The 27,215-nt window shown below is 42.6% G+C and overlaps 2 protein-coding genes across 4 annotated transcripts; one reads left to right on the forward strand and one right to left on the reverse strand.

Annotated features, from left to right (window-relative positions):
- Window positions 1–21: 21 nt before the first annotated feature.
- Window positions 22–12,618, forward strand: chadlb (chondroadherin-like b). The gene is made up of 11 exons (XM_028567189.1): window positions 22–93; window positions 4,174–4,344; window positions 4,443–4,637; window positions 6,126–6,281; window positions 6,608–6,753; window positions 7,122–7,403; window positions 7,521–7,740; window positions 8,385–8,658; window positions 8,766–9,178; window positions 9,777–9,943; window positions 11,157–12,618. The coding sequence occupies exons 2-11, from the start codon at window positions 4,174–4,176 to the stop codon at window positions 11,455–11,457; spliced, it is 2,325 nt and encodes a 774-aa protein (XP_028422990.1). The 5' UTR covers window positions 22–93; the 3' UTR covers window positions 11,458–12,618.
- On the reverse strand, window positions 12,613–26,874 carry l3mbtl2 (L3MBTL histone methyl-lysine binding protein 2). Of its 3 annotated transcripts, XM_028567186.1 has the most exons (18): window positions 26,722–26,874; window positions 25,794–26,246; window positions 25,537–25,651; window positions 25,299–25,432; window positions 21,590–21,665; window positions 20,765–20,841; window positions 19,476–19,593; window positions 17,646–17,780; window positions 16,882–16,970; window positions 16,492–16,738; window positions 16,319–16,386; window positions 15,286–15,390; window positions 14,951–15,098; window positions 14,731–14,813; window positions 14,280–14,514; window positions 14,001–14,048; window positions 13,669–13,833; window positions 12,613–13,575 (listed from the first exon to the last, which is right to left on the reverse strand). In XM_028567186.1, exons 2-18 carry the CDS (start codon window positions 26,130–26,132, stop codon window positions 13,226–13,228), a joined length of 2,532 nt encoding a protein of 843 aa, XP_028422987.1. In that variant the 5' UTR covers window positions 26,133–26,246; window positions 26,722–26,874; the 3' UTR covers window positions 12,613–13,225. The 3 variants fall into 3 exon arrangements, with proteins under 3 accessions (XP_028422987.1, XP_028422989.1, XP_028422988.1); XM_028567188.1 differs by lacking the exons at window positions 25,299–25,432; window positions 25,537–25,651; window positions 25,794–26,246; window positions 26,722–26,874 and adding exons at window positions 22,939–23,051; window positions 23,208–23,490; window positions 23,542–23,639; XM_028567187.1 differs by lacking the exons at window positions 25,299–25,432; window positions 25,537–25,651; window positions 25,794–26,246; window positions 26,722–26,874 and adding exons at window positions 22,939–23,051; window positions 23,208–23,491; window positions 23,534–23,639.
- Window positions 26,875–27,215: the final 341 nt, after the last annotated feature.

The following is a 27,215-nucleotide window of genomic DNA, read 5'->3' on the forward strand; positions in this document are numbered from 1 at the left end:
GGATGGGGGACAGCCGGGGGGAAGAGCAGCAGAGGGAGCAGAGACCGTGAGAGTCCGCGGCCAGTAAAAGACCAGCAGCAGGACGAAAGCACGGTGAGTTTTCTTTTTTGTTTTGTTTTTTGCGTAAAATGGATTCCTACATTAGGTCTACTTACTGTAAATTGTCAAATGGCTGATTTCAAACATTTATGGTGATATATGATTGTGACAGATAAACACTTTGACACAGAACTTTAGAATTTAAGTTTAATACCAAAACTGCATAATTATCAAATCACGTGGACAAGCTGTGTTTAATTATTTTGGCCATTTTAGCGTCAAAAGAAAGAAAATGATTTTCGCATTGCATCAAACTGAACTGAAGACTTTATATTTTCAAGATTAGATAACAAAGTAGGGTTTTTGTCATTCCCAAAACGTCATTACACCAACATCCCTGTTTACGCACATAACAATATTTACATAATGTTGAAAATAGGAAGAAAAAAAACGTTGCAAGATAATTTTTTTTGGTAAAAAAAAAAAGCATTCAGAACCGATGGAATAGTTTTCTCACCGTCCCTGGCCAAGGGAAGCGCATTTTGGCACAATACCGGTTGGGAAAGACACTGTGCGTCTTTGTGCGCGGCCGGCGCGGCAGCGCCTCTGCGGTCTGGACTGTTGATCCCCGGGGGGAACGCGGACAAAATTCCTCCGTCTCTAGTTTCTTGGCCCCTCTCTGCTCAGGGGTCCAGGAACAAAACGTGGTATGCTGCTAAAATATAATATAGCATACTGTATAGTCCGCTTGAATTACCTGCAACCTTCAAGTTCAATTCCAATATAACAAAAATTACATGTAACCGTATTTCCTCTGCTCTGATTTATTCAGTCCTGGGTCTCCGTCAGGTCCATCTATGATGGGGTTTGACGCAGCAGTTCTTTGACAGAAAGGTTTAAGCAGTTGGCACCATTTTACATGCCAACATTTTGAGACTCCAAATTTGTGAAGAGTGTGAAGCTTTTCGTGTCCATTCCTGCGGATCAAGACTGTTGATCCGACATGGGAATGTGGTTTTAAGGCATTCCAGTGAAGACTGGGGCAGCCCAATCGGAGCAAACAATACACTAATCTCCCAAAGTACAGAATGATGGAGATATTGTTGTTTGTCAAAGTGAGCTTTAATAAGGAAATGTAAACCAATGTGAAACACACATTTCTCTGATAGAGTTAAAATTGAGTTCTCATAGGCTGTGATACATGTTTAGGTATCCTTTAGGAGCCCCTGAATGTTTCGGAGTTTGGCATCCTCTATATTTGGATTTTACCTGCACGGGTATACATTCTTCCTGCTGTTACTACTACTACTACTACAGTGGGGGAAATAAGTATTTGACCCCTTGCTGATTTTGCAGGTTTGCCCACTTACAAAGAATGCAAAAATCTACAATTTTAATCATATGTACATTCTAACAGTGAAAGACAGAATCCCAAAGAAAATTCCAGAAAATCACATCATATGAATTTATTAAAATTGATAACCATCTGATGAGGAAAAACAAGTATTTGACCCCCTGGACAAACAGCAAGTATTCTGGCTCCTACAAGCCAGTTAGTCTTTCTTTAAGACACAGCCCCAATCCGAACCAATTATCTACATCAAATACACCTGCCTCACCTCGTTACCTGTATAAAAGACACCTGTCAACACCCAAACAACCAGCATCCAACATCACCACCATGGGCAAGACCAAAGAGCTTTCTACGGACATCAGGGACAAGATTGTTGATCTGCACAAGGCTGGGATGGGCTACAAGAGAATCGGAAAGCAACTTGAGAGAAAAGATCAACTGTCGGTGCAGTTATCAGGAAATGGAAGAAGCACCACACCACCGCCAACCTCCCTTGGTCTGGGCCTCCACACAAGATCTTGCCTCGTGGGGTGTCCCTGATCATGCGAACGGTGAGGAATCATCCCAAAACCACAAGGGGGGAACTGATGAATCAACTGAAGGCAGCTGGGACCACAGTTACAAAAGAAACGGTTGGTAACACACTACGCCGTCATGGATTGAAATCCTGCAGCGCACGCAAGGTCCCCCTGCTCAAGAAGAAACATGTACAGGCCCGCATGAAGTTCGGCATTCACCACCTGGACGACTCAGAAGAGGCCTGGAAGAAGGTGATGTGGTCAGATGAGACCAAAATAGAACTTTTTGGCCTCAACTCAACTCGTCGAGTTTGGAGGGTAAAGAACACAGAGTACAACCCAAAGAACACCATCCCCACCGTCAAGCATGGTGGTGGCAACATCATGCTTTGGGGGTGCCTTTCAGCCAAGGGGACGGGACAACTCCATCGTATTGAGGGGAGGATGGACGGGGCCATGTATCGTGGAATTCTGAACCGACATCTCCTTCCCTCAGTGAGAGAGCTGAAGATGGGTCGAGGATGGGTGTTTCAGCACGACAACGACCCTAAGCACACCGCCAAAGCAACAAAAGAGTGGCTGAAGAAGAAGCACATCAAGGTTCTGGAGTGGCCTAGCCAGTCTCCAGACCTGAATCCGATTGAAAATCTTTGGAGGGAGCTTAAAATTCGAGTTGCCAGGCGACAACCTCGGAACCTGAATGATTTGGAGGCTGTCTGCAGGGAGGGTGGGCCAACATCCCTGCCGAAATGTGCACAAACCTTGTCACCAACTATAAAAACCGTTTGACATCTGTGCTGGCCAATAATGGCTTTTCTACAAAATATTAACATGCTGTTTGTCCAGGGGTTCAAATACTTGTTTTTCCTCATCAGATGGTTATCAATTTTAATAAATTCATATGATGTGATTTTCTGGAATTTTCTTTGGGATTCTGTCTTTCACTGTTAGAATGTACATATGATTAAAATTGTAGATTTTTGCATTCTTTGTAAGTGGGCAAACCTGCAAAATCAGCAAGGGGTCAAATACTTATTTCCCCCACTGTATAGGCAGGTGGAAAAAGTACTCTCAGAGCCCTTACTTGAGTAAAAATACTCAATGACAAGGTCCAGTGTTAAAGATTTAATAAAAGCATAGAAGAATTATCAGCTAAATGTAGCCTACTTAAAGTAACAATAGTGAAACTACTCATGCTGCAGAAAAATGTCCCTCTGTAACGGATATATTATATAGGACATAATTAGAGATTATAAATAATGTTGCAATAATGTGTGAGATTTTAGGTGTTTGTGTGATGTGGTCGGGCCCCCCTTCAGAGAATTACAAGATAAATCTGAGGGGTTGTGAGATGATGCATGGGAACAAGAACAAAGTTCCGCTTTACAAATCTATTTTTTTTATGTGAGTGAAATTTGTAATAATTTGATCTCTTTGGGCCTTGAACAGTTAATCAAACAACAGATTTAAATTGGACATTTATGGTGTGTGTGGGAGGGGGATGTCTGTTTGATGACCAACTTATTGATATTTAAAACTTGACAAGCGGCCCCAACCAGACACTGCATTTTTTTTTTTTTTTAAAGGGTTCACAAGCCAACAACGTTAAATAAAAAAAAAAAAAAAACAGCTGATCATTAGGGAAGTTATACAAGGACATTTTAAACCGACTACACCGGGTCAAGCACTGTACACAGTTCAGAAGTGTGCAGAGAGAAGAAGAGTGAATGATGAATGCTGTTGATTCAGTGTTTCCTCTGTAGACACTGCCATGGCCAAGTAAGTTAACTGTGAGTGAGTCAATGAATGAATGAATGAATGGGTAAGTGGTGGATCTATTAGGGTACCTCACATCAAGAAATCTCAACTACATCCAGTTGCTGGCAGCTCGGCCCTTTAGGTGTTAACGGAAAAATCAACACTTTATTTACCGTGTCCCTGGTCAAGGGGAGCCTCAGTAAAGACTTTTAAATCCTCTGAACAGCCACACGGGTGATTTCAGTTATTCTGGCTGATGAGATTCTGCTCAGGTTGAAAGTGGGCCGCAGCTCAGATGGGAATTTTTTTAGGCCACAAATATTTCCTGCCAATAAGAATGATAAAGGTGGCATTTGTCCTGCCCTAACCCGAACAACACAGCTAACAAGAGACTCAGACTTCAGACACTGAAAACACCGGCGTGGGTGTCAAGAGCCTTTAAACTTGAATTCCTATAACATACAATAGTGCGAGTCAAGTAAAAGCTGTTATTCCCCGTCTCAGATGTTCTCCCAGCTCTGTCCTGACACCCTTTGGGTCCTGCTGCTCGGCCTCCTCTGCATCCATGCAGCACACACGGCAAAATGTCCACAGCAGTGCGTCTGTGACCAGATCCAGCTCACTGTGACCTGCGTCAACAAGAACCTGACTCAAGTTCCTCCGACTGTTGACGAGGTCTCTTTTTCACTCACACACACACGTATACAGACATTTCTATAGTATGTTTAGTTTCCATCGGTTTCCATCTGATGTCTAATCTCTTTTCTTTACAGATCACAGTGAAATTGGATCTACGAGGCAACGACATCCAGGAACTTCCCACCGGGGCTTTCAAACACACTCCTTACCTGACTCACCTGTCACTGCAGCGCTGTAACATCCGCAGGGTGAAGGAGGGGGCTTTCCGCGGCCTCGGTCGCCTGGTCTTCCTCAACCTGGCCAACAACAACATTGACGTCCTCTACCAGGTCGACACACACGACACACGACACACACACACACACACACACACCTCAAATCCAGTTCTCACAGCATTATCACTTTTCTTTGTATTTTAAAAAGGTCCCATATTGTAAAAGGTGAAGGTTTTTTTTTATGTCGAGGTTCATTATAAAGCAGGTCGAGGTTCAATATCATTACTTGGGAAGTTTTAAAACACTCAATCCACAGAAAAATCCACACAGCCTGTACTCAGAGACGGTGCCTTTAAACGAACCGTCAGGACTTCTGTACGGTTGTGATGTCACAACTATACTACATACAGTGCTGCTATATGCTGAGTATAGGAACCCCTGATAAAGTTGACTAAAAAGAGGAATAAAAAAATCATAAAAATCATCATTAAATGAAAAAAATTAGGAAAAATCCAACCTTTGAGAACACCAATTTTCTTTGTGAATGAATAATGTATCGTAAATAAATAAATGGTCTTCCTTAAAATACAGGGGGTATAAGTATAGACACCACTATGTTAAATTCCCATAGAGGCAGGCAGAGTTTTATTTTTAAAAGGCCAGTTATTTCATGGATCCAGGATTATATGCATCCTGATAAAGTTCCCTTGGCCTTTGGAATTAAAATAGCATCACATCATCACATACCCTTCACCATACCTAGAGATTGGCATGGGGTACTTTCCATAAGATCATCTCTGAATGCAAATCAAACCAGCTTTTAGGCTAACTGAAATAAAACTATGCCAATCTCTAGGTATGGTGAAGGGTATGTGATAATGTGGGGCTATTTTAATTCCAAAGGCCAAGGGAACTTTATCAGGATGCATAGTATCCTGGATCCATGAAATAACTGGCCTTTAAAAATAAAAATCTGCCTGCCTCTATGGGAATTTAACATAGGGGTGTACTTACTTATAAGGAAGAACATTTATTTATTTAAAATACATTATTCATTCACAAAGAAAATTGGTGTCCTTAAAAGGTTGGATTTTTTTCCTAATCTTTTTAATAAAGGCATTAAGATCAATTTAAGATACATTTTTGTATTCCTCTTTTTCTATACTCATGAGCAGCATTGTATATACTGTAGGTTGAAAGTGCCTCTACAGTGCCGTTACAGTCATTCCCCAGCTGCAGAGACTCCAAGAGTGCAGATGTGGAAGACCCGGAAACATTGACCAATCAGGGCAGACTGGGCTTTTTTCGGGAAGGGGCTTAAACAGACAGCCGCTAAAACTGAGCGTTTCAGACAGAGGGTGTATACAGGTATTTTCAGACAGACAGTAAAATAAAATGTATTTTTTTTAAACATTAAATCATGTAAACATGTTTTAGTAGAAACTCAAATTACAAGTATGAACCTAAAAATTAAGCGTAATATGGGAGCTTTAACTCTGCATCGCTCCTCCTTATTAAGTAAAATCTATTCCCCGCCACCACACATATTTTTAGTGAAGCACAGGAAAACCTTTTGTCTCCCTTTGTGTTTTGCGAGTCCAGGAGTCATTTGACGGCCTGTCCTCACTGAAGCAGCTCATGATCGACCGTAATCGCGTGGAAGAGATCCAGCCTGGAGCTTTCTCTCAGCTCGGCTTCCTCAACCTGCTCTCCCTCACGCACAACCAGCTGGTCTACATCCCCAACATGGCCTTCCAGGTAGCAAAATATCTCAAACGGAAAAAGGTGGCTTAAAGAAATGCTAAAAGGTCTTCTGTTGTTGGAACATTAATTCAAAATGCAATTCAACTCAATCTTACTTATAGTGTAAATCCCTTATGGACAGTTCTCTCAGGACACTTTACAGAGTAAGTCTAGACCATATTCTATAATTTACAAAGACCCAACAAGTCCCCCGAGTGCATGCATTTGGTGTGACAGTAGCAAGAAAAAACTTCCTTTTAAAAAGTCTCTCTCTCTCTCTCTCTCTCAATAAATACGGAAATATTACTCATAATAAAAAAGCCGACCTATCCTCCTTCCAGGGCTTGCAGAACATCAAATGGCTTCGTCTTAGTCACAACTCTCTGAACTACCTGGACACAGAGGCCTTCGCAAGCCTGTACACGCTCACCCGTCTCAGTCTGGACCACAACGAGCTGCAGTTCTTCCCCACTGAGACCATGACCAGGTACAGGACCACTATCTGGGTTACAGTGGCACAGAGCTACACATAACTCTCAAGTGGACATCTACTAAATCTACTTTAGGAAACAATGTCTAATGAGAAAATTCTAAATATTTAATGAAAACAAATTGCTGTTATGTCGGGAATTACTAGTTTCTTTACTATAAGCAAACAAGACAAAGTCTACAGCCATGCTAGCAGATCGGCTAAGGCATAGTGGAGCTTTGGTCCAAACTGTTAGCAAGGCTAAAAGCCATTGGTTAACATCACAGTTGCCTGGTGTCTTGGAAGGAAAATACATCCAACAGCTATAATATAGTAATATTTGAGTAAGAAACCTGGAATTTCCAAACTTCTCTGTATCCACGCAGACTGCCAGAGTTGACCCGTCTTGAACTGAGCTACAACCCGATGACTTACCTCGGAGAGGAGGTGGTGTCCATGGCCAAACTGACCCACCTCTTCCTGGACCACATGTCCCTGCAGGACATGGACAACACTGCTGTATCCAAATCCCCCAACCTCGTCCACCTGGACATCAGCTACAACCAGCTGCGCGTCATCCAGCCTTTCTCTGAAGGTTCGCCCCAGCTGGCACGCCTCAACCTGGCAGGGAACCCCATCTACTGCAACTGCTACCTGCGTCCACTCAGGTACAGCAGGCCTTTGTGGATTTCAAACTAAACGGCTGACGGCAGAGCCACAGAGCTTTTAATCACGTCAACCAAAAAAGGTACAAATAGTAAAAAAAATTTCCTCCCTGAGTACAGGGAGTGGTCGGTCCGGAGCAAGGTGAAGCTGATTGGGACATGTGGAGGACCGGCCCACCTGTCAGGAGAGAACCTGGAGGCAGTTTACCCTGCAGAGCTGCGCTGTCAGAGCCAGGAGGCCATGCTGAAGGCCGAGCTCGAGGAGGCAGCCAGGATCACTCCACCACCCACGCAAGAGCCAGAGAACAAAGTAAAGTGTCCTGCCAACTGTGTCTGCGAGGTGAGTAATTTATTTTGTAGTGTGCGAACACTCATTCTTTGTCTACTTATACTTTCAAGTTTCAGTGTCTACTTGTACTAGTTCAAGTTTCCTAGGACTCTAATGCGTAGCATTCTCACTCTTGCTTTTTGAACCGACACAAAAACATATGAGGTATATTTACGTTCTCTTTCATGCATGTTTCATATCTGTATTAGGGCTGCACGATATTAGGAAAATATCTAATTGCCAATATTTTGAGTTGTATTGCGATATCGTTATTCTCATTTTCATTGAAAAATATAATATATAATACAGATTGAAGTGTGATTTTTTTTTTGCGAGGATCTGTACCAAACAAAGATTTTTCCTTTAGTCTGTAGGATAGGATTTGTAGGCTGGGACGTGTCTGCAGCACCACACTACTTTATTTTAGAATGGTTTGACACATTTAGGATTTGGATATTGCACTAGTTCATATTGTGGTTTCAATAAAATTGCGATTAATTGTGCAGCCCTAATCTATATAGTAAATATAAAGCCAGAGCGCAATTCTAGCTTATGAAATCTACTATAACGTAATGTCAAAGGGAGAGTGTAACAAAAGTATGATTTGTGTCTTTGTCCCGTCTGTCCATTACATTACCACAACCCCTCGTCTTCAGGCTGAGACACACCACTCCTCGTGTGAGAACCGCGCTCACACCAAAGTTCCTCGGGGTTTTTCTCCCAACACGCGTCTCCTTGACCTGCGTGGCAACCACTTCCACTACATCCCTAGCAACAGCTTCTCCGGTGTTGCCCAGGTCGTGTCCCTACATCTGCAGCGCTGCAAGATTGCGGAGGTGGACGGCGGGGCTTTTAGTGGAATGAAGGGACTGATCTACCTGTACCTGTCGGAGAATGACCTCACTTCCCTCAGCCCCGACGCCTTTAAAGGTCTTTTAAATGCTAAATTAACAGGAGTAGAAAAGGCCTTTGTAGCACTATTCTGACTTGTCGTGTCTCAATGCTTAAATTGGAATTTCTATCATCTAAATCCCCAGGCCTGCCTCAGCTGACTTACCTCCACCTGGAGAAGAACCGCTTCACCGGTTTCCCGAAAGGAGCCTTCAAACTGGTGCCCAGCCTGCTGGCGCTTCACTTGGAGAACAACTCCATCCCCAGGCTGGAGCCAGACATCCTGACCGGAGCGGAGGGCCTCCGAGCCCTCTACCTCACCGGGAACGCCATCGATCATGTGTCACCCAGGGCCCTGGAGCAGGCCAGCGACCTCGATACGCTCCACCTGGGAGGAAACAAGCTGAAGGAAGTGCCCGCTGAAGCGCTGAGCAGAGTGGGAAACCTCAGAGACCTGAGGCTGTCTGGGAATTCAATTCGCTGGGTGGGGCCAAACGTGTTTCGACCATTGGCGAGGTCACTGAAGGAGCTGTATCTGGATAACATGGGACTGGAGAAGGTGAGTGGGCTCTTCATGTGACCTAGTACGCTTTTCAGACGGCATGCTGAATGCAAGTACCGATTCAGTCCGGAACATATGGTACGTACACAGGACAAACGTGCATACAACACATAAGCGCATTGAGCGCAATAACACATTTTATACAAACACACCTACACTGAGCTTTTTTACTCACACACTTTTTTTTTGTTGCCATTTACCAACAGCATTGTGACAACGTAACTTAACCCTTGTGTTGACTTCAGATCACATTGACCCGTTTTAAATTTTTGTTTTATATCCGCAAATATGGGACGTAGAAATAAGCGCTGGAAATGTGTAAAAAAAATGTAACAATTTAAAACGTTGGAAAAAGCAAACTGAAAAAAATGGTGTCAAAAATGTAGAAAAAAGTGTTTTCAAGGTTGACGGCAAGACAACACCAGGGTTAAACACGGAGAATATGCTATGTAGCGCCAACAGTTGACAAATTGTTGTCAAATTAAAACTACTTAAACTAAATCGTCTTTTTCTCTCTAACCTGCCCATTTTCTAGGCTCAGGAACAAATCATTTCACCGAGGTTATTTAAAAAAATGTTCTTTGTCTTACTCTAGATGTCACAGAACTCCCTGGCAGGTCTGGGTCCTGGGTTGAGGAGTCTCTTCCTGGAGGGCAACCAACTGGAAGAGGTGCCCGACCTGCACCCCCTCACTTCTTTGGAGGTCATCAACCTGGCTGACAACCCTCTGATGTGTGACTGCCCTCTGCTGCCGCTACGCATGTAAGGCTATTACAGCGCACTGAGTGTAGTCCCAAATCACCGGGGTTTGAGCAACCACACCGGGGTTTCCAGTTAAGGTGGCTGATTGGACCTCTTCCAGGACTGTGTGGGTGTGGTTAGACTGATTGATTGACCTCTTCCTGAGTCCCCCATTAGTGTTGTTGCACCTGTTAGGGCAGGACAAATGCTGCGTTCCAGGCAACCTGTAACTCCCCGTGAACGTGTACTAGATCCCAGTTAGTTTTTGACTTCACACACACATAAACAATGGCGACGCCTGTTGATGCTGTACAGACGCCGGTGATTAATAGGCAACGTAAAGTAATTCTGCACATTGTAATAAAAAAAAAAATACACATACGATTGTGTACTACTACAGGTTATGTTTATTAAATGAAGCCCAAAATATGTTGCTGACTAGAAATGGCTAGTATCAGCTAGCGCTAGCTAACGTCAACGTTAGGTAATCCCTTAGCTAACGTCAACGTTAGGTAGCTTAACCTGAATCCTGCCAAGGGCACAATGTTTTGCTAGCCGGCTTGTGACTTTGCCCGGAAGGCTACGTTGCTATGTCGTGAGTTGTGACTTGATGTAACTTGCAGGCTAAAATTGTGTCTGGAACGCAGCAAAATATTCTTATTGGTAGAAAGAATTTGTGACCTAATAGACCTTTCACACGGCAGACACGTTGACATGTGATAGTAGGAAAAGCACAAGTGTATTCAAAACCATTTATGATGGCTGCATTCCACTTAGGAGAGGCCCTGGCATTGTGTATGCTGACTCACTGAAATAGCTAAGTGGGACACTTGATGGAATTGAGCCATTGTTTTGGTTATCAATTTCAGCTGTGCTTTTCCTACTATGACAAGTCAAAATTTCTGCTGTGAAAAAGGTCCATAAATTCCCATCAAAGCTCCGGCCCACCTTCAATCTGAGCAGTCTAATTAGCCAGAGGAACTCTAAACACCTGTGTGGGTTTTCAGAGGCTTTAAAGCCTGTTTTTTTTTCCAGATCCCTGAAGCAGGACAATGAATTGTTTTATATCTAAAATTGCATATTTATATCTGGGATGATTTATCTGGGAACACTTGTTGACACTCCACTCGGAGTTGTAGCGATTCCCTTGTTACATTTTAGCTACTAGTACTAGTTACTCATTTGAGATGGTTTACTTAGTGTTTGGCAATAATTTGATTTTATCTTCATCTAGGTGGATTGAGAAAGTCAATCTGAAGGTGCGAGCCACCTGTGCCAATCCCCCTGAGCTAACCGGCCGCAGGGTAAAGGATGTCCACGTCTTCAAGGCCTGTCCCGGGGGCGAAAGCCTACCCTCCCCCCCTACAGCCACCCCAAAGCCAGCAAAGGCGCCCAAGGCAACCAAACCCAAACCGATGCACCTAAACGGCCTTCGGCATGTCAAAATGATCAAAGCAAAGTCCAAACTTCGCAAAGGTCCCAACACAAAACCGGCAGCAGTCAAGAAAACCACCAAGAGACGCAGCATGGCCTGAACCTGCTGTAGTTTGTAATCATGTTCTAAGACCACCTCCTTGAGGTTAAACCATGGATTCAACTCTCAAACTGTAACTTGCTGGGGCTGTTTCACATCTCCTGCCAGTCGGTTTTCCATCAACCATTTTGTTTGCAGCATTTCCATTTTGCGGTTTAATCAATAGTGTTGAAAAAGGTCAAAGGAGGTTTTAAATCCAGGGGAACCTACACTGTCAGAGCACTCTCTGTCAGCACGGCCCTGTTTCACATTCACAGCATTAGCATTACCAGTTTGTCAAGCCGCTCTGTTGGACGTTTTAGTAGCATCTCAAAAGGAGGCAAATTAAGTCATTAGCTTCAGACACGCTTTGGCTTCATGCTAGTTATCCTGAAACACTACACCACAACTGCACAATGTACTAGACAAAATACATTCAGGCATGAATGAAACTACTGTTTTAAATCGATAAACAGTTGTTGTTTTTTTTATCAATGATTTTGTATTTACAAAAAAATAACATCTGGATATAAAACAGTTAAAAAAATAGAACATTACAATAAACATTTCTCACATTTGTTATGTCAACCCAGAATGATCTTCAGTCATATTTACAGGTTGGATGTTAGACTCAGAATGATAAATCATGTTAAACTTAAACAAAAGAAGTTCAAATCAATTCTGTCCCTGTACAGTGGAACATGGGAGAAAGTGAGGTAGTTTACAATTGGCTAAACCGGTCCTTGTGAACCATATGCAAATTGCCTAATCCAAGCCCAGAAGATTCCCAGGAAACATGCATGTTTGTAATCCAGCGTTACTGTAGCGGTGAAATTGTATGACAACCAACTGAAAATTACTTTCTAGCCCTTCCCATTCCGAGCGTGTTTTAGCCACTCCAATATTAACTTTGGTCTTGGTTGCTTTTCCTGACGCGTTGTCGTTTTAATTCTCTTTTCCGCTTCCCTGTCAAGTAATCTCCCCTTTGCATTCGTCACGGTGCCACCGAGTGTAAAAGGGCGAAAGGCGGAGGTATGTCCCTCTTTGGCTAATGTATTTTAAAAGATGGAGGCGCAACATGCCGGCCGTCACTCGAGCGACTCGCCCATATGTATTCTGAATGATTCTAAATGGCAGATTCTACGCTTATGAGAATACTTTGATAAGTTGGAAGTAATTACACCTGAATGAGCACATATTTGTGAAAGAACAAAAAAGTTTTTTTGTTAAGAATCAACTCAAAAAATTACACAACGTAGGTTTAATTTTATCTCACCGATATCAGCCTCACTTACTGTTGACTCTCCCACAGCTGTATCAGAGCTGTATTAATGCTAATGCAAGCTGCTAGTTTCCATTAAAAGTGTTCAACTTGCGTAACAAGAGAGAGCAACCACAGTGAGCGGTAAGATGAAGAGCAGCAGGAGATAGGCTGCACACCTCCAGCTCCTCAGCAAAGTAATAAACTATTACAGTGCTGTGCTGTGTGCAGCGTGAAATCAGAATACAGGTTCAAATTACTTTTGACTGACTTCTTTCTTTAAACATTAGTTTATTTAGTTACCCTAAAAAAATATTATCACACGTTGCCAAATCAACCAGGACTGAAATGTTAAGGATCATAACTTTAAACCAGCAGACATTAAAAGTTGCACTGGCTCTCCTTACTGATGTTGTGCCTTTTTTTTTTTATTGCTCTAAATGTCCCAGTCTGCTGTTGTCTTATTTTGTCTTCAGTGGTTTTTTATTTTCATTTTTTATTTTTTTTTAAACCACAATAGGCTTTTTTTTTAATCCATCACAGAGTCATCACTTATCTCTTTGCCTGTATTGCTCTCACTGTCCTCTCCTTGGCTCCCCTTCTCTTGGTTTTTGTTATCACTCTGCTCCATGTTGCTTTCTCCAGTGAAACTCTCCTCCAAAGATCCACAGTCTTCCCTTCTTCCTGCTGCAGTCTCACTCTGCTCCATCTTTTCCAAGCTGCTCTGCTCTGGCGACCGATGCGGTGCTGACTTTCTCTGCTCCCCTCCCGCCTCCTTTTTGATTATACCCAGAGGGACTTGTTGAGGGTTGTCCGGAGCCTCAACGGGGGTCTCCATCTCCACCTCCACCTCCTCCACTTTCACCTGCACAGCAAAGACTACAGAGACAGAATTAAGTCAGCAAATTACCAACATTGCGTCGTGAAAAATGAGAAAAGTGATCAGCGTGTTGTACAGGTTAGTCCACTTACTCTCGTGCTCCTCGGGCTCAGTTTTGGGCTGGATGAGAGGCATTTTTGGAGCAAGACTGAGACCATCCAGCACTGGAGGACCGTTGGTGCCAGGGGCCTCAGGCTGCTGACTAGCATCATCTTTAGCTTGGTCCTGAGAGAGCCTCTTCTTTGCATTCTTCTTTCCTAAAACAAAACAAGGAAGTGAAAGCATTGTTATATAACCACCAGATGGAAGAAAACACTAAACATGATGAGTAATCTGATTTCTGTGGCAAGACACAAGACATGGAGGCTTGTGTCTTGCCACAGAAATCAGATCAGATCAGATACATTTCTGAGTCAAGACTTACTCTTTCTTCCTTTCTTGTTCTGTGCCGCCTGGCTTTCCATTAAATCAACTGGAAAACAGAATGAGAGACCCGTCACTTTTATTCAGGGTTAGAAACATCTACACAGCACTGAGCACCAGTTGCTCCTCTGTGACAGTGGAGGACCTGAGGTTAGAGAGGCCAACTGCACCACTCTTCTAATCCAAATAAACTGGTTCAGATGCGCGGTTGATGGCTTAACATTAGCTCTACAACACACGGGGGTGGGGGGGGAGATTGCTATTAAATGGGGCGTTTTACCAAGTCCTGGAGGCGGCTGGAGCTGGTAGCCCATGAGGTCGCACCAGCCGACTGGGTAGATGTCTGGGGACTGGTGGTCCACCCACTGGTCAAACTCATCCTCCCAGCCGTCGAAGTGGATAAGCAGCAGGCGGCCCACGCAGCGCTTCACGGTGGCCACGCAAATCAGCCGCGGCTCCATCAAGTCCACCGCCTCCAGCTTCATGTTGGGGGAGAAGCCGTGACCCGGGTAATCCTGGAAAAGAAAAAAAAACGACTGCGTTTCATATGCTGTTTGATGAAGTTCCTTTTTGTGACAAACATTTAAAGATACATATATACATTTTGTTCAGAAAAAGGACCGTTTTGGTTTGCCATTATGTTCAAGTTGCGAGTAAGTTGTTATGTCGCTAAACAGACAGCACAGCTTCAAATGCTACACAAGGTTCGGATTTTTTTTTTTTTATCTTACAGTGTTGAAAAGTTGTCCCGGTGCAGCTTTAGCGTTGGTATCCTTCAGATATTTGTCCCAGGTGAAGGTCTGAGAGTCATAACCTGCCAAGACAGAGAAATCAAAGTATTTTCATCAATAGTATACTGCTTGAGTTATTTTCTCAGCAGAACGTGCACAAGGGCTGGAGTCAAAGCAGTGAGCTGCAGCAGAGACGGAACAGAGGCACGTTTTTATTTACCTAGAGGTACAGTGAGAGGGATGAAGTTCTTTTTGCAGAAGTTTACGGGAAGGATGGCATGAGATGAGGCGTGGTAACAAAACCAATCCGATCCGTTGTTTGATGTGGTGCCGTCTATGCCCACCATCAGGTAGCCATCTAACAGCACCTGGGAGGAGTGGAGGGCGGCAGAGTCAAGACGCGCAGAAGAAAACAGCGTAGGAGTTACGAGTTTAGGACAAGGCAACATAGTTCATAACCACCTAATTGTTCAAGCAGATCAGTCTAGTCTAATGAGGTCTAAACAAGATTCGACAAACACAACACACAAAACCAACCAAAAACCGCTGTCCTACCTTGTGTATAGTGGCCACACAGATGCTTCCCAGGTTCAGAGGGTCAATGGCCTCCAGCTTCATTCCCTCCTCAAAGTAAGCTCCCTCCATGTAAACGAACCTGGGCTGCAGATCACACAGTGGTTGTTAAGAGTTGTGCTGAAGCAGCGCTATGTCGAGTGAGACTTTCCATAGCGAGCGCTGATTACTGTCACATCAGCAATAGCAAAAATGCACTCATTTCACTTTGACATCTACTGTCATCAAATAGGGCCAATTCAGACGAGAAAAAAAAAGCCATCTGGCGATTCGCCGCACATTATTGTTTACTGTCAGATCGTTTATACTGTAGATCAACATTTCTGATCACACTTGAAGGCAGCATTATTTCACAGAGAAAAAGAGAGGCAATGAGCTTTTCCGTTTACTGTACAGGACTCACAGCAAAACCTCAAAATGGACTCCCAAGTCTGATCTGCAGTTACATGATTGACCATCGCAGGATGACAAAAAAAAATATATATTAATGTTATTATAAATATAATATTCCCATAGATATTCCAATAGCTTGAACCTCTTTTTTTTTTAGAAGAACATCGGAGGGTCATTTTTGGCCAGTTCTGACAGCTCTGTGTGTATTTACTGATCAGATGAAGATGAAAAATGAGAAGAGCCTTCTGCGTGTGCCCTCTCAACAGTCGGTTGCTTTCCTCACTACATTTTTTCTTCTCAAACACGAATTGGCTTAAGCTGAATAGCCAATCAGAGGGATTCCTCTCACCGACGCCGATTTAACATTTTGGATCGCCTGGAAAAAAACCCCAAAAAAAACACGACCGGAGTGGCAACAGTGCTTTGATTAACCGCAAAAAGTAGGGCGACGGACACTGATCTTCTTGGTGTGTCAGCACCTAAACAAGACTCAAATGCTAATATAATGCAAACATACAAACTGTGAAGATTTAAGCATCACCGAAGGACACGGTAGATTAGAAAGTGTTTTTGACCTAGTCATGGATCTAACAAACAATATGAGCAATGCCATTTGTCTTACCTTTTTAAAGAGCAGGAACAAACTGTCACAGTTCCCCTTCCAACCACTGGCAGCAGTGTCCACACTTGCTATAATTAAAAAAGAAGCACTTGTATGCTATGTGTTCTGTTGTATTAGCCATGTCATTTCTTCTGTGTTTCTTGTTATGGAAAAAAACTAAATCCTAGACCTACCAGGTGTTTTAATATCATGACCCACGGTGCTGGACCAGCCTATCGGGTGCAGCAGGGGACTCCACATGTGGCACCAGAAATCAGAGATAGTGTTTTCGGGGGCGTCGCTTTGGTCGTTGTACACCAGCCGCAGGCGGCCACCAACAATGGAGTCTATGACGGCCATGCGGGTCCGACTCACGTGTTTGGGGTCCACCACCTCCACGCGCATACCTATTCTGAAGGAGGTCCTCATGTTCTCTGCCAACTAGAGAGAGGACCGATGGAAGACGCCAAAAGGGACAGACATTGATTAATTCACTGAAATTAAGCAATTTGTGTAATTTGAATTCCTCATACTCTTCACATGTACAAGACCGATGAGTTTCGAGCCAAGTCATGCAGTTTTACCTTCAGGTAAAAGTCAACAGGAAGAGTGTTGGCCCCCACCAGCTTTGTCATCAGATACTCTTTCCAGTCCGGGATGTTCTGCTTCACATCTACGAACACACATCATCAAATTAGAACGTATCCAACGACCGCAAATTTGAGTTTATCAGTAACTGCCATTTTAATCCTAAATTACAGCTGGGCAATAAGAAGATTATCAAATATCACAATATTTTTGTGATATTTTTTACCCAATTCTGAAAGATTAAGGGTCTGGCATTGAGTAATGAAAATGGTCCAACTCAATGCATTTGAAAATCTCACTGCAAGCAATTGGATAACACTATGACCAATCACAACAATACACAGGGTGACGTACCCAGAGCCCCATATGCTTAGCTTCCAGCGGAGCTAACCGGTAGATTAAACTGTCGTCATCTGTTTAGCTCGCCTCTGGGCCGCCTATATCAGATGCGACTGGTGCAGCTCGGCTACAAGGGCACAGATGCCAGAGTGACTCGCTGATCAAATTAAAATTGTGCTCTCGCAAGAACTCTGGATTTTTTTAACTATTGGTGCTTTCACAAAATATTTACACAATGAGATTTGTGATAAATAATCATCAGTAATGTGGATAGACTGGTCATGAAAGTGGGTAAAGGCAAATAACAACAGCTAGAACAGTCTGGTTCAGAAAACTACATCACAACCAGGACAATCATGGTTACTATCCTAACGCCATCAGGGAGCCAGTGAACCGCCGTGGTTCAGGTCTGAGTCCTCACCTTGTGGTGGCACCAGCAGCTTGCTCGTCATGGCGCACCATCCAATCGGGTTCAGCTCTCCTGAGACGAGGCTGCACCAAAAATCATGACTGCTGTCGTATTCAAAGCCTTCATATCTCAACAGGGCTTTGTATCCTGGAGACAAGGGGTGGGGAGGAAGGAAAGAGTGAAGTTACTATGGATGAACTTTTTAAATGGAGCAGTAGCTTCTGATTATGGATTAACTTTACTTTTGATTATATTCCACTGGTTATTTATTGGAAACCTTTAACCCAAATTAAATTTAACAAAGCAGTACATTTAAAGATGTCTACTTGGGCTCTGGGAAATTAAGATGGATCTTTACATTATTTTCTGACAATTACAGACAAAACAATTATTTGCAATCAACATGCAGTTTTGAGGGGGGGGGGGCGGGTTTACATTAATTTTTTCGCTCCCAGCATGGCCTATGTGCGACAATGGTGGCTGGTCTTTGGGCGTTTTCACACCTGCAGTTTGTTTGCTTTGGTCCGAATCAGTTGATGAGTTTGTTAACTTACAGCAATAACGGCTTGGTTCGGTTTCAAGCGTATCAAAATTTGTCACTACAAATCACGCTCACTCACAATGTTCACTCCTCTTATTGGTCGGATGTGTCTGGGGCACATTGTTTCGCGAGCGACGTTACTATGTCTGGTCTGGTCACCAAGACTTGGCTCTGCTCTGCAGTTGTCTGTCTCCAGAGATGCGAGTGACGGACGGCGAGCTTGACTGCTGTCCATTTCTGTGAGAGAAACACGGTTTGCTGCTCTGCTGCACCGCAGATTGCTAAGCACATTGCCGAGTAGATAGTTGGTGCGGTTCGAGGTCGGATCACATTCTCACCACAAACGAACCGCTCCAGAGTTAGGCTGAAAGCGTACTGAGACCACCTCATCAAGCAGGTCTCGGTACACTCGTTTGGTCCGCTTTTGGTGCACACCCAAGTTCAAGTTACTTTATTTGTACCCAGAGGTAGATTTTGTTTGCAGTAGAGTGTGATTGTCGCATTTTCAGCTGCCCAAAGGAACCGCACCAGCGGGGGCAAACAAATTCTAATGTAATTCAACCGAACTAAACAAGCAGGTGTGAAAGCGCCCTTTATGTCAGTCCAACACTTTGGTACAGTACATGGTACATTGACAACTCCTGGGCACGCTACACTAACATTTTCTGTGGAATTTCAATAGTCAAAGGATAAATTCACACGTTCTGGCTGACCCCAAGGCCTTTGCTCCAGCCCCCCCCCCAGGACAAATGTTTAGTCCCACTACTGGTAATGCTATAAGAACAACAAAATCATCTGTGTGGTTTTTGTCCAGCATGTCCAATGTTTTTGGATCATGTAATAATTACCGTAGCCTCTAGAGGATGCTAGCCTGCCTTATCTCTGCAGTTTTATTATACATGTTAAATGTGTTTGTAGAGATTTCTTGTAAACAAACCAAAGTTATGTTTACATTAATTGTGTGTATCCTTGAGGTCTAGCAAATGTGTTGAATGCACACTTGGCATACTAACAACACCTGTAGATGAGTGTAACAGTGCAAAACCATTGGCAAGAATGTGTATTGCTGCACACACATGCATGTACGAGACAAACAAAGCAGGGGGCCAACTCATAGAAGAAGAAGAAGAAAAAAAAAGACCTATATTGCTACCAGGGGCCAAAAACTCCACAGAGAACCTTAAATATGAATAACAAGAAAATGTGACAACTGCTCAAATTCATAATCATAAAACAGATAATTCCATACAGGAATGGCCTGTTAAAATAAACACTGTTAAAAACAGGCAAGATGTATACACCTGCAATCTGGATGACCGTAGCGATCCAGTAGACTTTACTGGGCAGGACAGCGTTTGTGTTCAGGACCTCCACCTTTATCCCCATGGTGATGTCATCCCACTGGGCACACAGGGGAGCCTGAATGCGATAGGTCAGAGGTCAGATCATCAGTGGGAGGTCTTATTTCGTTCACAGTCTGTATATAGTTTCCTTCCAGCATTTAAAGTGATGGTTCGGAGTAATTTCACCCTAGGGTCCTTTGCACCATGACCTCGAGCCAAACACCCCCCCAGAAGCTTTTTTCACCTGGATCGAACATTGGGAGAGTTAGCGTAGAGCAGCGTTAGCCACTGAATAGCTTAGCGCAGGGGCTAATGGATCCGAAGTGTCTCTTAACATTACCCCACTAATAATGCCCAAAATGATACCAAACGTCTACAGTAGTACAAATAGGTTATGTACTCATAAATGATGGATTGGAAAGTTTGTAAGTATAACAGAAGTTTATAAAACTTGCCCACTGGCTTCTGCTCTCTGCTGTTGTTGCTGCTGCTGCTGCCGGCAGTAAAACAAGTGCTTAGGGCCGTCTACAAATTACTACACCGAAAAGAGATGCAACAAAAATATTTTTTTTTAACTTATTTTTTAAAGTAAGTGCTGTAGAATAACTAGCAGGAGACAAGTTATAATTGAGGTAAGTTTGGAGACATTACCTTATTTAATCATTAAATTAATAAATATTTTTGTTGCATCTCTTTTCGGTTCTGGGGGGGGTGTTTGGCTCGAGGTCATGGTGCAAAGGACCCTAGGGTGAAATTACTCTGAACCATCACTTTAACTATTAGTATTGCAATGCATTGTTTTTTTGTTTTTTTTATATGTTGGACTAGGTTTTTCCATATTGGTGAAAATACTGTTTAAAAGGCTGTTGTGTGTGCACATCTAAATTCAAACCTATGTTGGCAAACATTTTCCAAAACCACGTAATTTAGCCTCTACTTTAAAGTAGTTCATTTAGGGTATTTTTTTCATTATGACTGACTGTCAAACAAAATCATAAAAGAAAGTTCTATGGCATTCATTCTCAGTATGCATTTCTTCATGTCTTACAAAGGATTTGACCTGAGGCAGGCCATTCAACAATGCTAGCAATCATATCACATCCATAGAGAGTTAGCAGTATACAGCTATTAAAAAAAACATTACCTTGTATTGAATCGGTACTCCGCATCGGCTGATAAGCAAGTTCAGGAAAAATTGGTGTTGGAACAGCATTAGTTTCTAATTACACTACGCGGATAGGACTCACATGTCTGAAGCAGGACACTGATGCAGCCAGAGAGGTTTCCTTCTCCAAGTAGGCGCCCCATGAAAAAGCTTTAGCCGCTGTTACAGAACGGAAAGAACAGAGGAATCATACAGCTAAAGTACGATTTTGTGGGATGTTTGTTTGTACATGTACTGTATGCAGCTTTTAATATTCCCCAAAAAGCACCAATTTCCAGTAAAGTTGGCCTTCGCAGGACAAATCAACATCACCCACAAAATGATATGGCCCTGTTTAGACATAGAATCTGGTGTCAAAATATACTGCATGTTGAGACATAAGAATTTTTCCCAAATACATCCAAGTAACTGCTTGACATCTGATTATGTATGGCAATAAAACAATTTAGATGCCATGTGTGTATGTGTTTAGGGCTGCACGATATGAGAAAAATATGTGATAACATAGTGTACGTGCAATAAACGGATATTAAAATCTACTCAGTTTTGCATTTCGGCTACTTTCAGTATTCTGTTAAAATACAACAAATAGCTTGTTGAAATTAAAACAAATGGAAGGAAATAATTTCAAACATTCTTTTATAAATATATTAAACATTGAATTGAATATAAAAGGCACCACTAAAAAAAAAAAAAAAGAACGACAATTACATTTTAAAGTGCAGTTTCCTACTGAAATTTTCTTAACCAACACAAAATATTTCGGAGTGTTTTTTTTGCGATACGTTGCAGCCTTTCACGATGTGTATATTGCGCCAGTTGAAATTGTAATGACGGTTAAAAAAAAAAAAAAAAGAGATATTGTGCAGCCCTAGTGTGTGTACGTGTGTGTTTCCACGGGCCTCACCATCCTTTCCTGTTGGGGCTGGCGGGGATTTATTCACCTTGTGCAGCACTGTGGCTTTTTTTGAGGGGGGTCTTCCCTGGAGAGAGAAGCACAAAGAAAGACTGAGTGGTTTCATTGCTCTGTGCCATAAATTGACTTACAGTTGGTTCAGTATTGATTGGTGAACAGCATTATCCTGAAAGGAAAAAAATGGACTAGTAGTAGCTTTTAAATGACAAAACAGATCTAACGTTACTCAAAAAGCAAACTCTTTGGGACTAATTGCCAGACAACCTGTCTTTTTATAAAACCTCACAGTTTATTGCTGTTTTCCCAAGAATGTTAGTAATGTGTAAAATCACATACTTCCAAAGTTAACATGCAACCGACATACAAAACATTACACCTGTAGTTACATATAACTAACAAACTGATGCGGTGGACGCCCGGATAGCTCAGACAGACAGACAGAGGTTTACTCCTCGACGCAGCCTGCCTGGGTTTGACTCTGATCTGCGGCCCTTTGCTGCATGTCATTCCCCCTCTCTCCTCTTTAATTTCTTCAGCTGTCCTGTCAATAAAAGGCCAAAAAATAATCTTAAAAAAAAAAAAAAAAACTGATGTGGCATGCTGCCTTGCAAGCAATGTCTCTCTAGCCAGTGCACTATAGGGCAGCAGTGTGTCAACAGTGCCCTTATGTGTCTTTCTGTATATGCAGAAGAAGTGTGCAATGTGTTTGATTGGCAGATTTAGCCTCAGGTGCAAGGTGGTAACTTTGATTTGAGAAAAAGAGATATAAGAAGGTAAATAGGGGCAGATTGCCAAGACTCATAAAATAAAATAATGAATACATTTAAAAGTGTGTGTGTGTGCATGTGGGGGGGGGCATGGGGAGACATGCCCCACCTGTCCCCAGTGGTGGAAAGTACGCCCTAGCTCAGGTGAATAAGAGCTCAGAGGAGCATTTGAAAAAGAGAACATTTTTCATCCTGTCCATGTTAGGCAGGGAAGAAGCTGCAATGGCATACCAATCACAACAGCAAAACATGGAAACCAGAGCAGTACTTGACTTTAACATCATCATCTTTCAAGAAACGATTATCCATCTTCTTTTGGGAGAGCTTCCTTCAACAAGTGGGTCATTTCAGCACATCTGTGAAGCCATTCCTGCTGTTCTCCAGTGTTGTCCTTGCAGCTTCATCCATTTCTGACATCTGTTGCCCCACCCATTTGTGTTGCAGATCTGGTGGCGTTCTCTGGGAGAGCTTGCTGTCTTTTAACCCCTCCCAATCAAATCATTAACATATATTTATTACCATTATATTTAAAACTCTTCCTAATGCACAAATTGAAGGAACTGGTGGAATTACATTTAAATTAGTCCTCCGGTTAAACGGCTCAGTGTGCGTTGCTTTGACTTCTGTGTGCCCGAGGTGTAATGAAGGTATCCAGTCAGGATGACTCGGTAGCAAGGCAGGTTTGCCTGAAAAAAGTAGAATTTCTTTGATAAGTTATGTAGCTATGCAGCCAGCTAGTTGTGCAAAATTAGCTGCGTGAAGCAACAAACCCAACAACCAACCACACAACTTGGCTACCCTACGCCATGGAGCTATGCCATGGGTTTTTGATTTTAACTTACCTGTGTGAAAATGCTTTGAACACACTAAAATGTGTGAGGGAATGTCGCTAAAGGTGATGTTTGTTCGCCTTACAGCTACCACCCATGCCATGCGACGCCTCTTTGTTAAGTCGGAGATCCAACTTCCCTTGTGTTGCTTCCATGCTGGAAAGCTGAAAAAACGCACTCCGACCAGTTTCCCATGCCGGTCGTGAGAACGACTATGGCAGTTGATAACACAGCAAGCGTTCACCATTCCAACGTGTTTTCAAGTTGGATACGGAAACACAACTGCAACTACTACTGCAACTACTACTACTACTACTACTACTACTACTACTACTACTACTACTACAACTTGCTGCTGCTGCTCATGGATAAATTATTTTCGAAGTCAACTTCCGGTCTATCGTTGCTACGAGGAAAGCACACCTCCGCTCATATGTCAAGTAAACTTTTTTTACTGTCTTCACTGAAAATTAGGCCATATGTTCCCACATTTCCTTTTTCATAAATTTGTATCAATTGTATCGCCCTTTCTCCCAATTTGGTAGCCAATTACACCCAACCTATTATTCAGTAGCAATGGACTACAAATGGAATGTAACCCTAACCCTAACATAGGGCCTAATTTTAAGAAAAATCTTAGAAATGTGGGAACACAGGGCCTAATTTTCGGTCAAAAGAAAATCTTATTTTTCTTACGAAAATCTTAGAAATGTGGGAATATAGGGCTGTGGGACCATAGGGCTGACCCCGGGCCGCGGAGTACTTAAGCAGCCGGGCGCGGCGGGTCGGCTCATCCAGGCGGTCGTGGTAGTCGTCCGGATCTGCTTCTGGCAGACGAACCACTTGTTGAGAATGTGGAGCGGAGTGTTTAATATCCATGTTGAAAGCCAGCAGCCATAGCCTCAGTCTATTTGGGTTGCCGGGTCCTGGCGTTTGGTGTTTCAGCATGCATCAACGCAACACTTGTGCACCATTTGAGCTGTTTTAATATTCAGATGTTTCCATTAAATGAAAGCGTGAAAAGAGTCAGCCATGACAGCCTCTCAGGTCGGTGCAATGTTTTCAAGTCCAGCGCGGTCATCTTCTTCCCCCATTTTTTCTCCGATTGATAGCTTTTTGCAAAATACCTCCACCTTTTGTTCGTAATTAATCATGGCAATATACATTTGCAACAAAATAAAAATACATTTGCTACACTCAATGTCTCATTGAACAGCACACACACACACCTTCAATTTCCAAATCACACCAAAACAATCTGGATAGAAATAGTAGGGGTCTTTTTTTGGCTGAGTATTCTAATTAACGAAGCAATAGTAATCACAAAAACCACAAACATGGCTTCTCTCGATGCTTTTCAGTACTGAAACAAGAAGTGACAGACCACATTCTCTTAAAGTCTTGACCATATGTATTTCATATTGTTTTGCATTTCTTCATAACTACACTATATGTACTCATTTAATCTCTGCGCTCACACCCAAGACATGCTCTGGTGGTTTTGATTACATGTAAAACTCCAGGTCTGTAAGTGAAGGGTCTGAAGAGAAGTGCAGCTTCTCTGTGCCTCGAGAAGAAGGATGGGAATTGGGAAATAAAGCATAGCTAGATGAAGGGAGGTGTCAAAAGAGAAAGCCCTGTCACTGCTTCTCCAAAAGTGGACTGAATCTACCACATTTTTGTATAATAAATTATTTATGAAGCTATAAAATTGAAAAAAAAACAACACTACCTGGATACTAATATGGTCACCTATAAATAACTTACTGTCAGATACAGCATAAGTATACACAGCTGACAACTGTCTAAACCCACAAACACAAAGAACATTTTGGACACTTATTATCACAAAATGCCTAAGGTGACCAAAGTGCCAAACTCCTGAAAAGTTAGTGAAATTATTAATAAAGCAAAGCAATTACTGTCAACTGTCCCATTGGTGCCACATAGTGGTCAACAGTACAAGTGGTTGAACTGTCAATCTCTCGGTGTTTAACTCAACAACAAAAAAATAATAAAGATGACACATTTTTGCATTGTTGAACACTTGGGTGAAAAAATAAAGCTCTGCTTGAAGACAAGTGAACTGAAATATTTTCTCACCTGCAGTCGTGCCAGTATGGAGGTCTTCTTGGAGTTCGAAGAATAGGAACGTGAACAAGATATACTGCAGAAACGCTTGGTCTTTGAAAAAAAGGTGCTAATACTGCCGGTGGTGCCACACATCTCACACACCACTGTAAAAGATAAATTAATCCTTGTAGCATAACACATGCTGAAATGGCATTTAAATGAACGGACAGAAATGTACATTTTGTGCATGTTCTCTCTTGTTCCTCACCGGGTCGTTCTTTGTTTTTCCCCCCCGGCTTCATCCCTCCTCTTGTCAGATGGTCTTCGTCACATTCTCCATCAGTATTATCCGAGTCAAATGGCGCCATTTCATTGCATTCTGCCTGTGAAGAGTAAAAAACAGAGTGGTAAATAGAAAGCGTGAATATGACTTTATATTATACATGCAAACAACCAAGAGGCTTGTTTAACACTCTCAGAAGGGACTCAGCAGGGACCTTTCCTGATCCAAAATAAACTACTCACTCTTACGGTACGGTCTCTTGGTTCAGCTGTAATGCTCCGGCGTTGGATAGCAGGCAGGCAGTTTTTACAGCCCACTCCATCGCATGAGGAACAGTGAGGACGGACAAACACTGTAGGAGCAGCACCTGGCTTTAGCTTTAGAGTCCCTGGCTCAAAGTACTCCCTGCCAAAATGCTGGCAGCAGAGGTGAGAGCTGGGTGAGGCGACCCACTGGCTGCGGGTGCGCTGGACCTGCTTCTCCCATTTGCCAAACGCCTCAATGTCCTTTGGGAATTTAAACAGCGTCACACCATCTTCTGCAGTTTTGCCGCATCCATAAGCCACACAGTGGTAAGGCATCCTGTGTTCTGCTCACAAGAGGACCACCAATGCCTCAAAGTGCAATGCAGAATCTACAGTCAAAGCATCCTTTCTTCTTTTGAGCTAGAGCTGTAGGGTGTTGTTCTAAGAGCTCTGCAGAGGAAAGTAATGATAGTGTATGTCACAAGTAACATAGCAGACAGTTTTCTAATTCTACAACAGAAAACATTTACTTTTGGGTAACACCCATTTCTAGACACTAGGCATGAGAAAACAGTTGGTCAGCAGGGCCAGACACTGGCAGAGCTGGAAAATAGTTTATATAATTGTTATACTGTTTCTTGGTCCAATATTTCTTGGTCTTAAATGCTGCATTCCAGTTAAGTAATACTCTAACTTGACTGACATGCAAAAATAAAGAACACTTTCTAATTAATTTCGCTGTTAAACTCACTGGTCTGAGGTAACTGTTAAAGCTATCAGCTTTATGAACAAGCTGGTCAAAACGTAAACAAAAGTGTGACTAGCTCACATGCTACATGCGAGCTAACTGCTAATAGTGCTAATAGCACGTTTGTCAATTTATGAAGCAGTAATTCACTTCTTATTACTTTAAGTGGCTACTTACATATAGGCTAATAACATCCAGGCCCTCGTGGAAATGTTTCATAAAACTGCAAAAATATCTGGATGTAGATATAAGTTTAGCTAGCTATATCTTCGCAGCCCCCATTGACATATATATAAGGTAGCCCCCCGGCACTGTGGTCGCCTACCTTTTACGTCATCGTAAATGCTTCTTACGTATGCACAAAGCATTTTGGGAGTTGAGGTTTTAGCACAATTGGAAGGTAAGAGTAAATCAATCAATATACGGTGGTAGAAGTGTTAAAATGTTGGGTTAATATACTAATATTTAGAGTAGAAGTTAGTAGTAAAGGTGGTTGTAATTGTAACAGTAAACGTTTAGTGGTGGCCTTGCTTGGTTAAATGCGTAGCCTATATAAAGCCTAAATATACAAACAACGAAAGTCTGCCTCCTTTTGTAAAAACTTCATCCAATCTGTTGCTTTGCATCTGCCATATTATTATATTTACAGAAAACACACTTGTGCATGCCTG

Source organism: Perca flavescens, chromosome 21, assembly GCF_004354835.1.
Source record: "Perca flavescens isolate YP-PL-M2 chromosome 21, PFLA_1.0, whole genome shotgun sequence".
Lineage (NCBI taxonomy): Eukaryota > Metazoa > Chordata > Actinopteri > Perciformes > Percidae > Perca > Perca flavescens.

Excerpts from the sequence above, each read along its gene's own strand:
- chadlb (XM_028567189.1), top strand. The coding sequence starts at position 4,174 with ATGTTCTCCCAGCTCTGTCCTGACACCCTTTGGGTCCTGCTGCTCGGC. Across the intron at positions 6,754-7,121 it reads CCCACTGAGACCATGACCAG|ACTGCCAGAGTTGACCCGTC; the intron begins GTACAGGACCAC and ends GTATCCACGCAG. Across the intron at positions 9,944-11,156 it reads CCTCTGCTGCCGCTACGCAT|GTGGATTGAGAAAGTCAATC; the intron begins GTAAGGCTATTA and ends ATCTTCATCTAG.
- l3mbtl2 (XM_028567186.1), bottom strand. The coding sequence starts at position 26,132 with ATGCCTTACCACTGTGTGGCTTATGGATGCGGCAAAACTGCAGAAGAT. Across the intron at positions 19,594-20,764 it reads CAGTGTCCTGCTTCAGACAT|GCTCCCCTGTGTGCCCAGTG; the intron begins GTGAGTCCTATC and ends TATCGCATTCAG. Across the intron at positions 16,971-17,645 it reads GCTGCTGGTGCCACCACAAG|ATGTGAAGCAGAACATCCCG; the intron begins GTGAGGACTCAG and ends GTGTGTTCGTAG.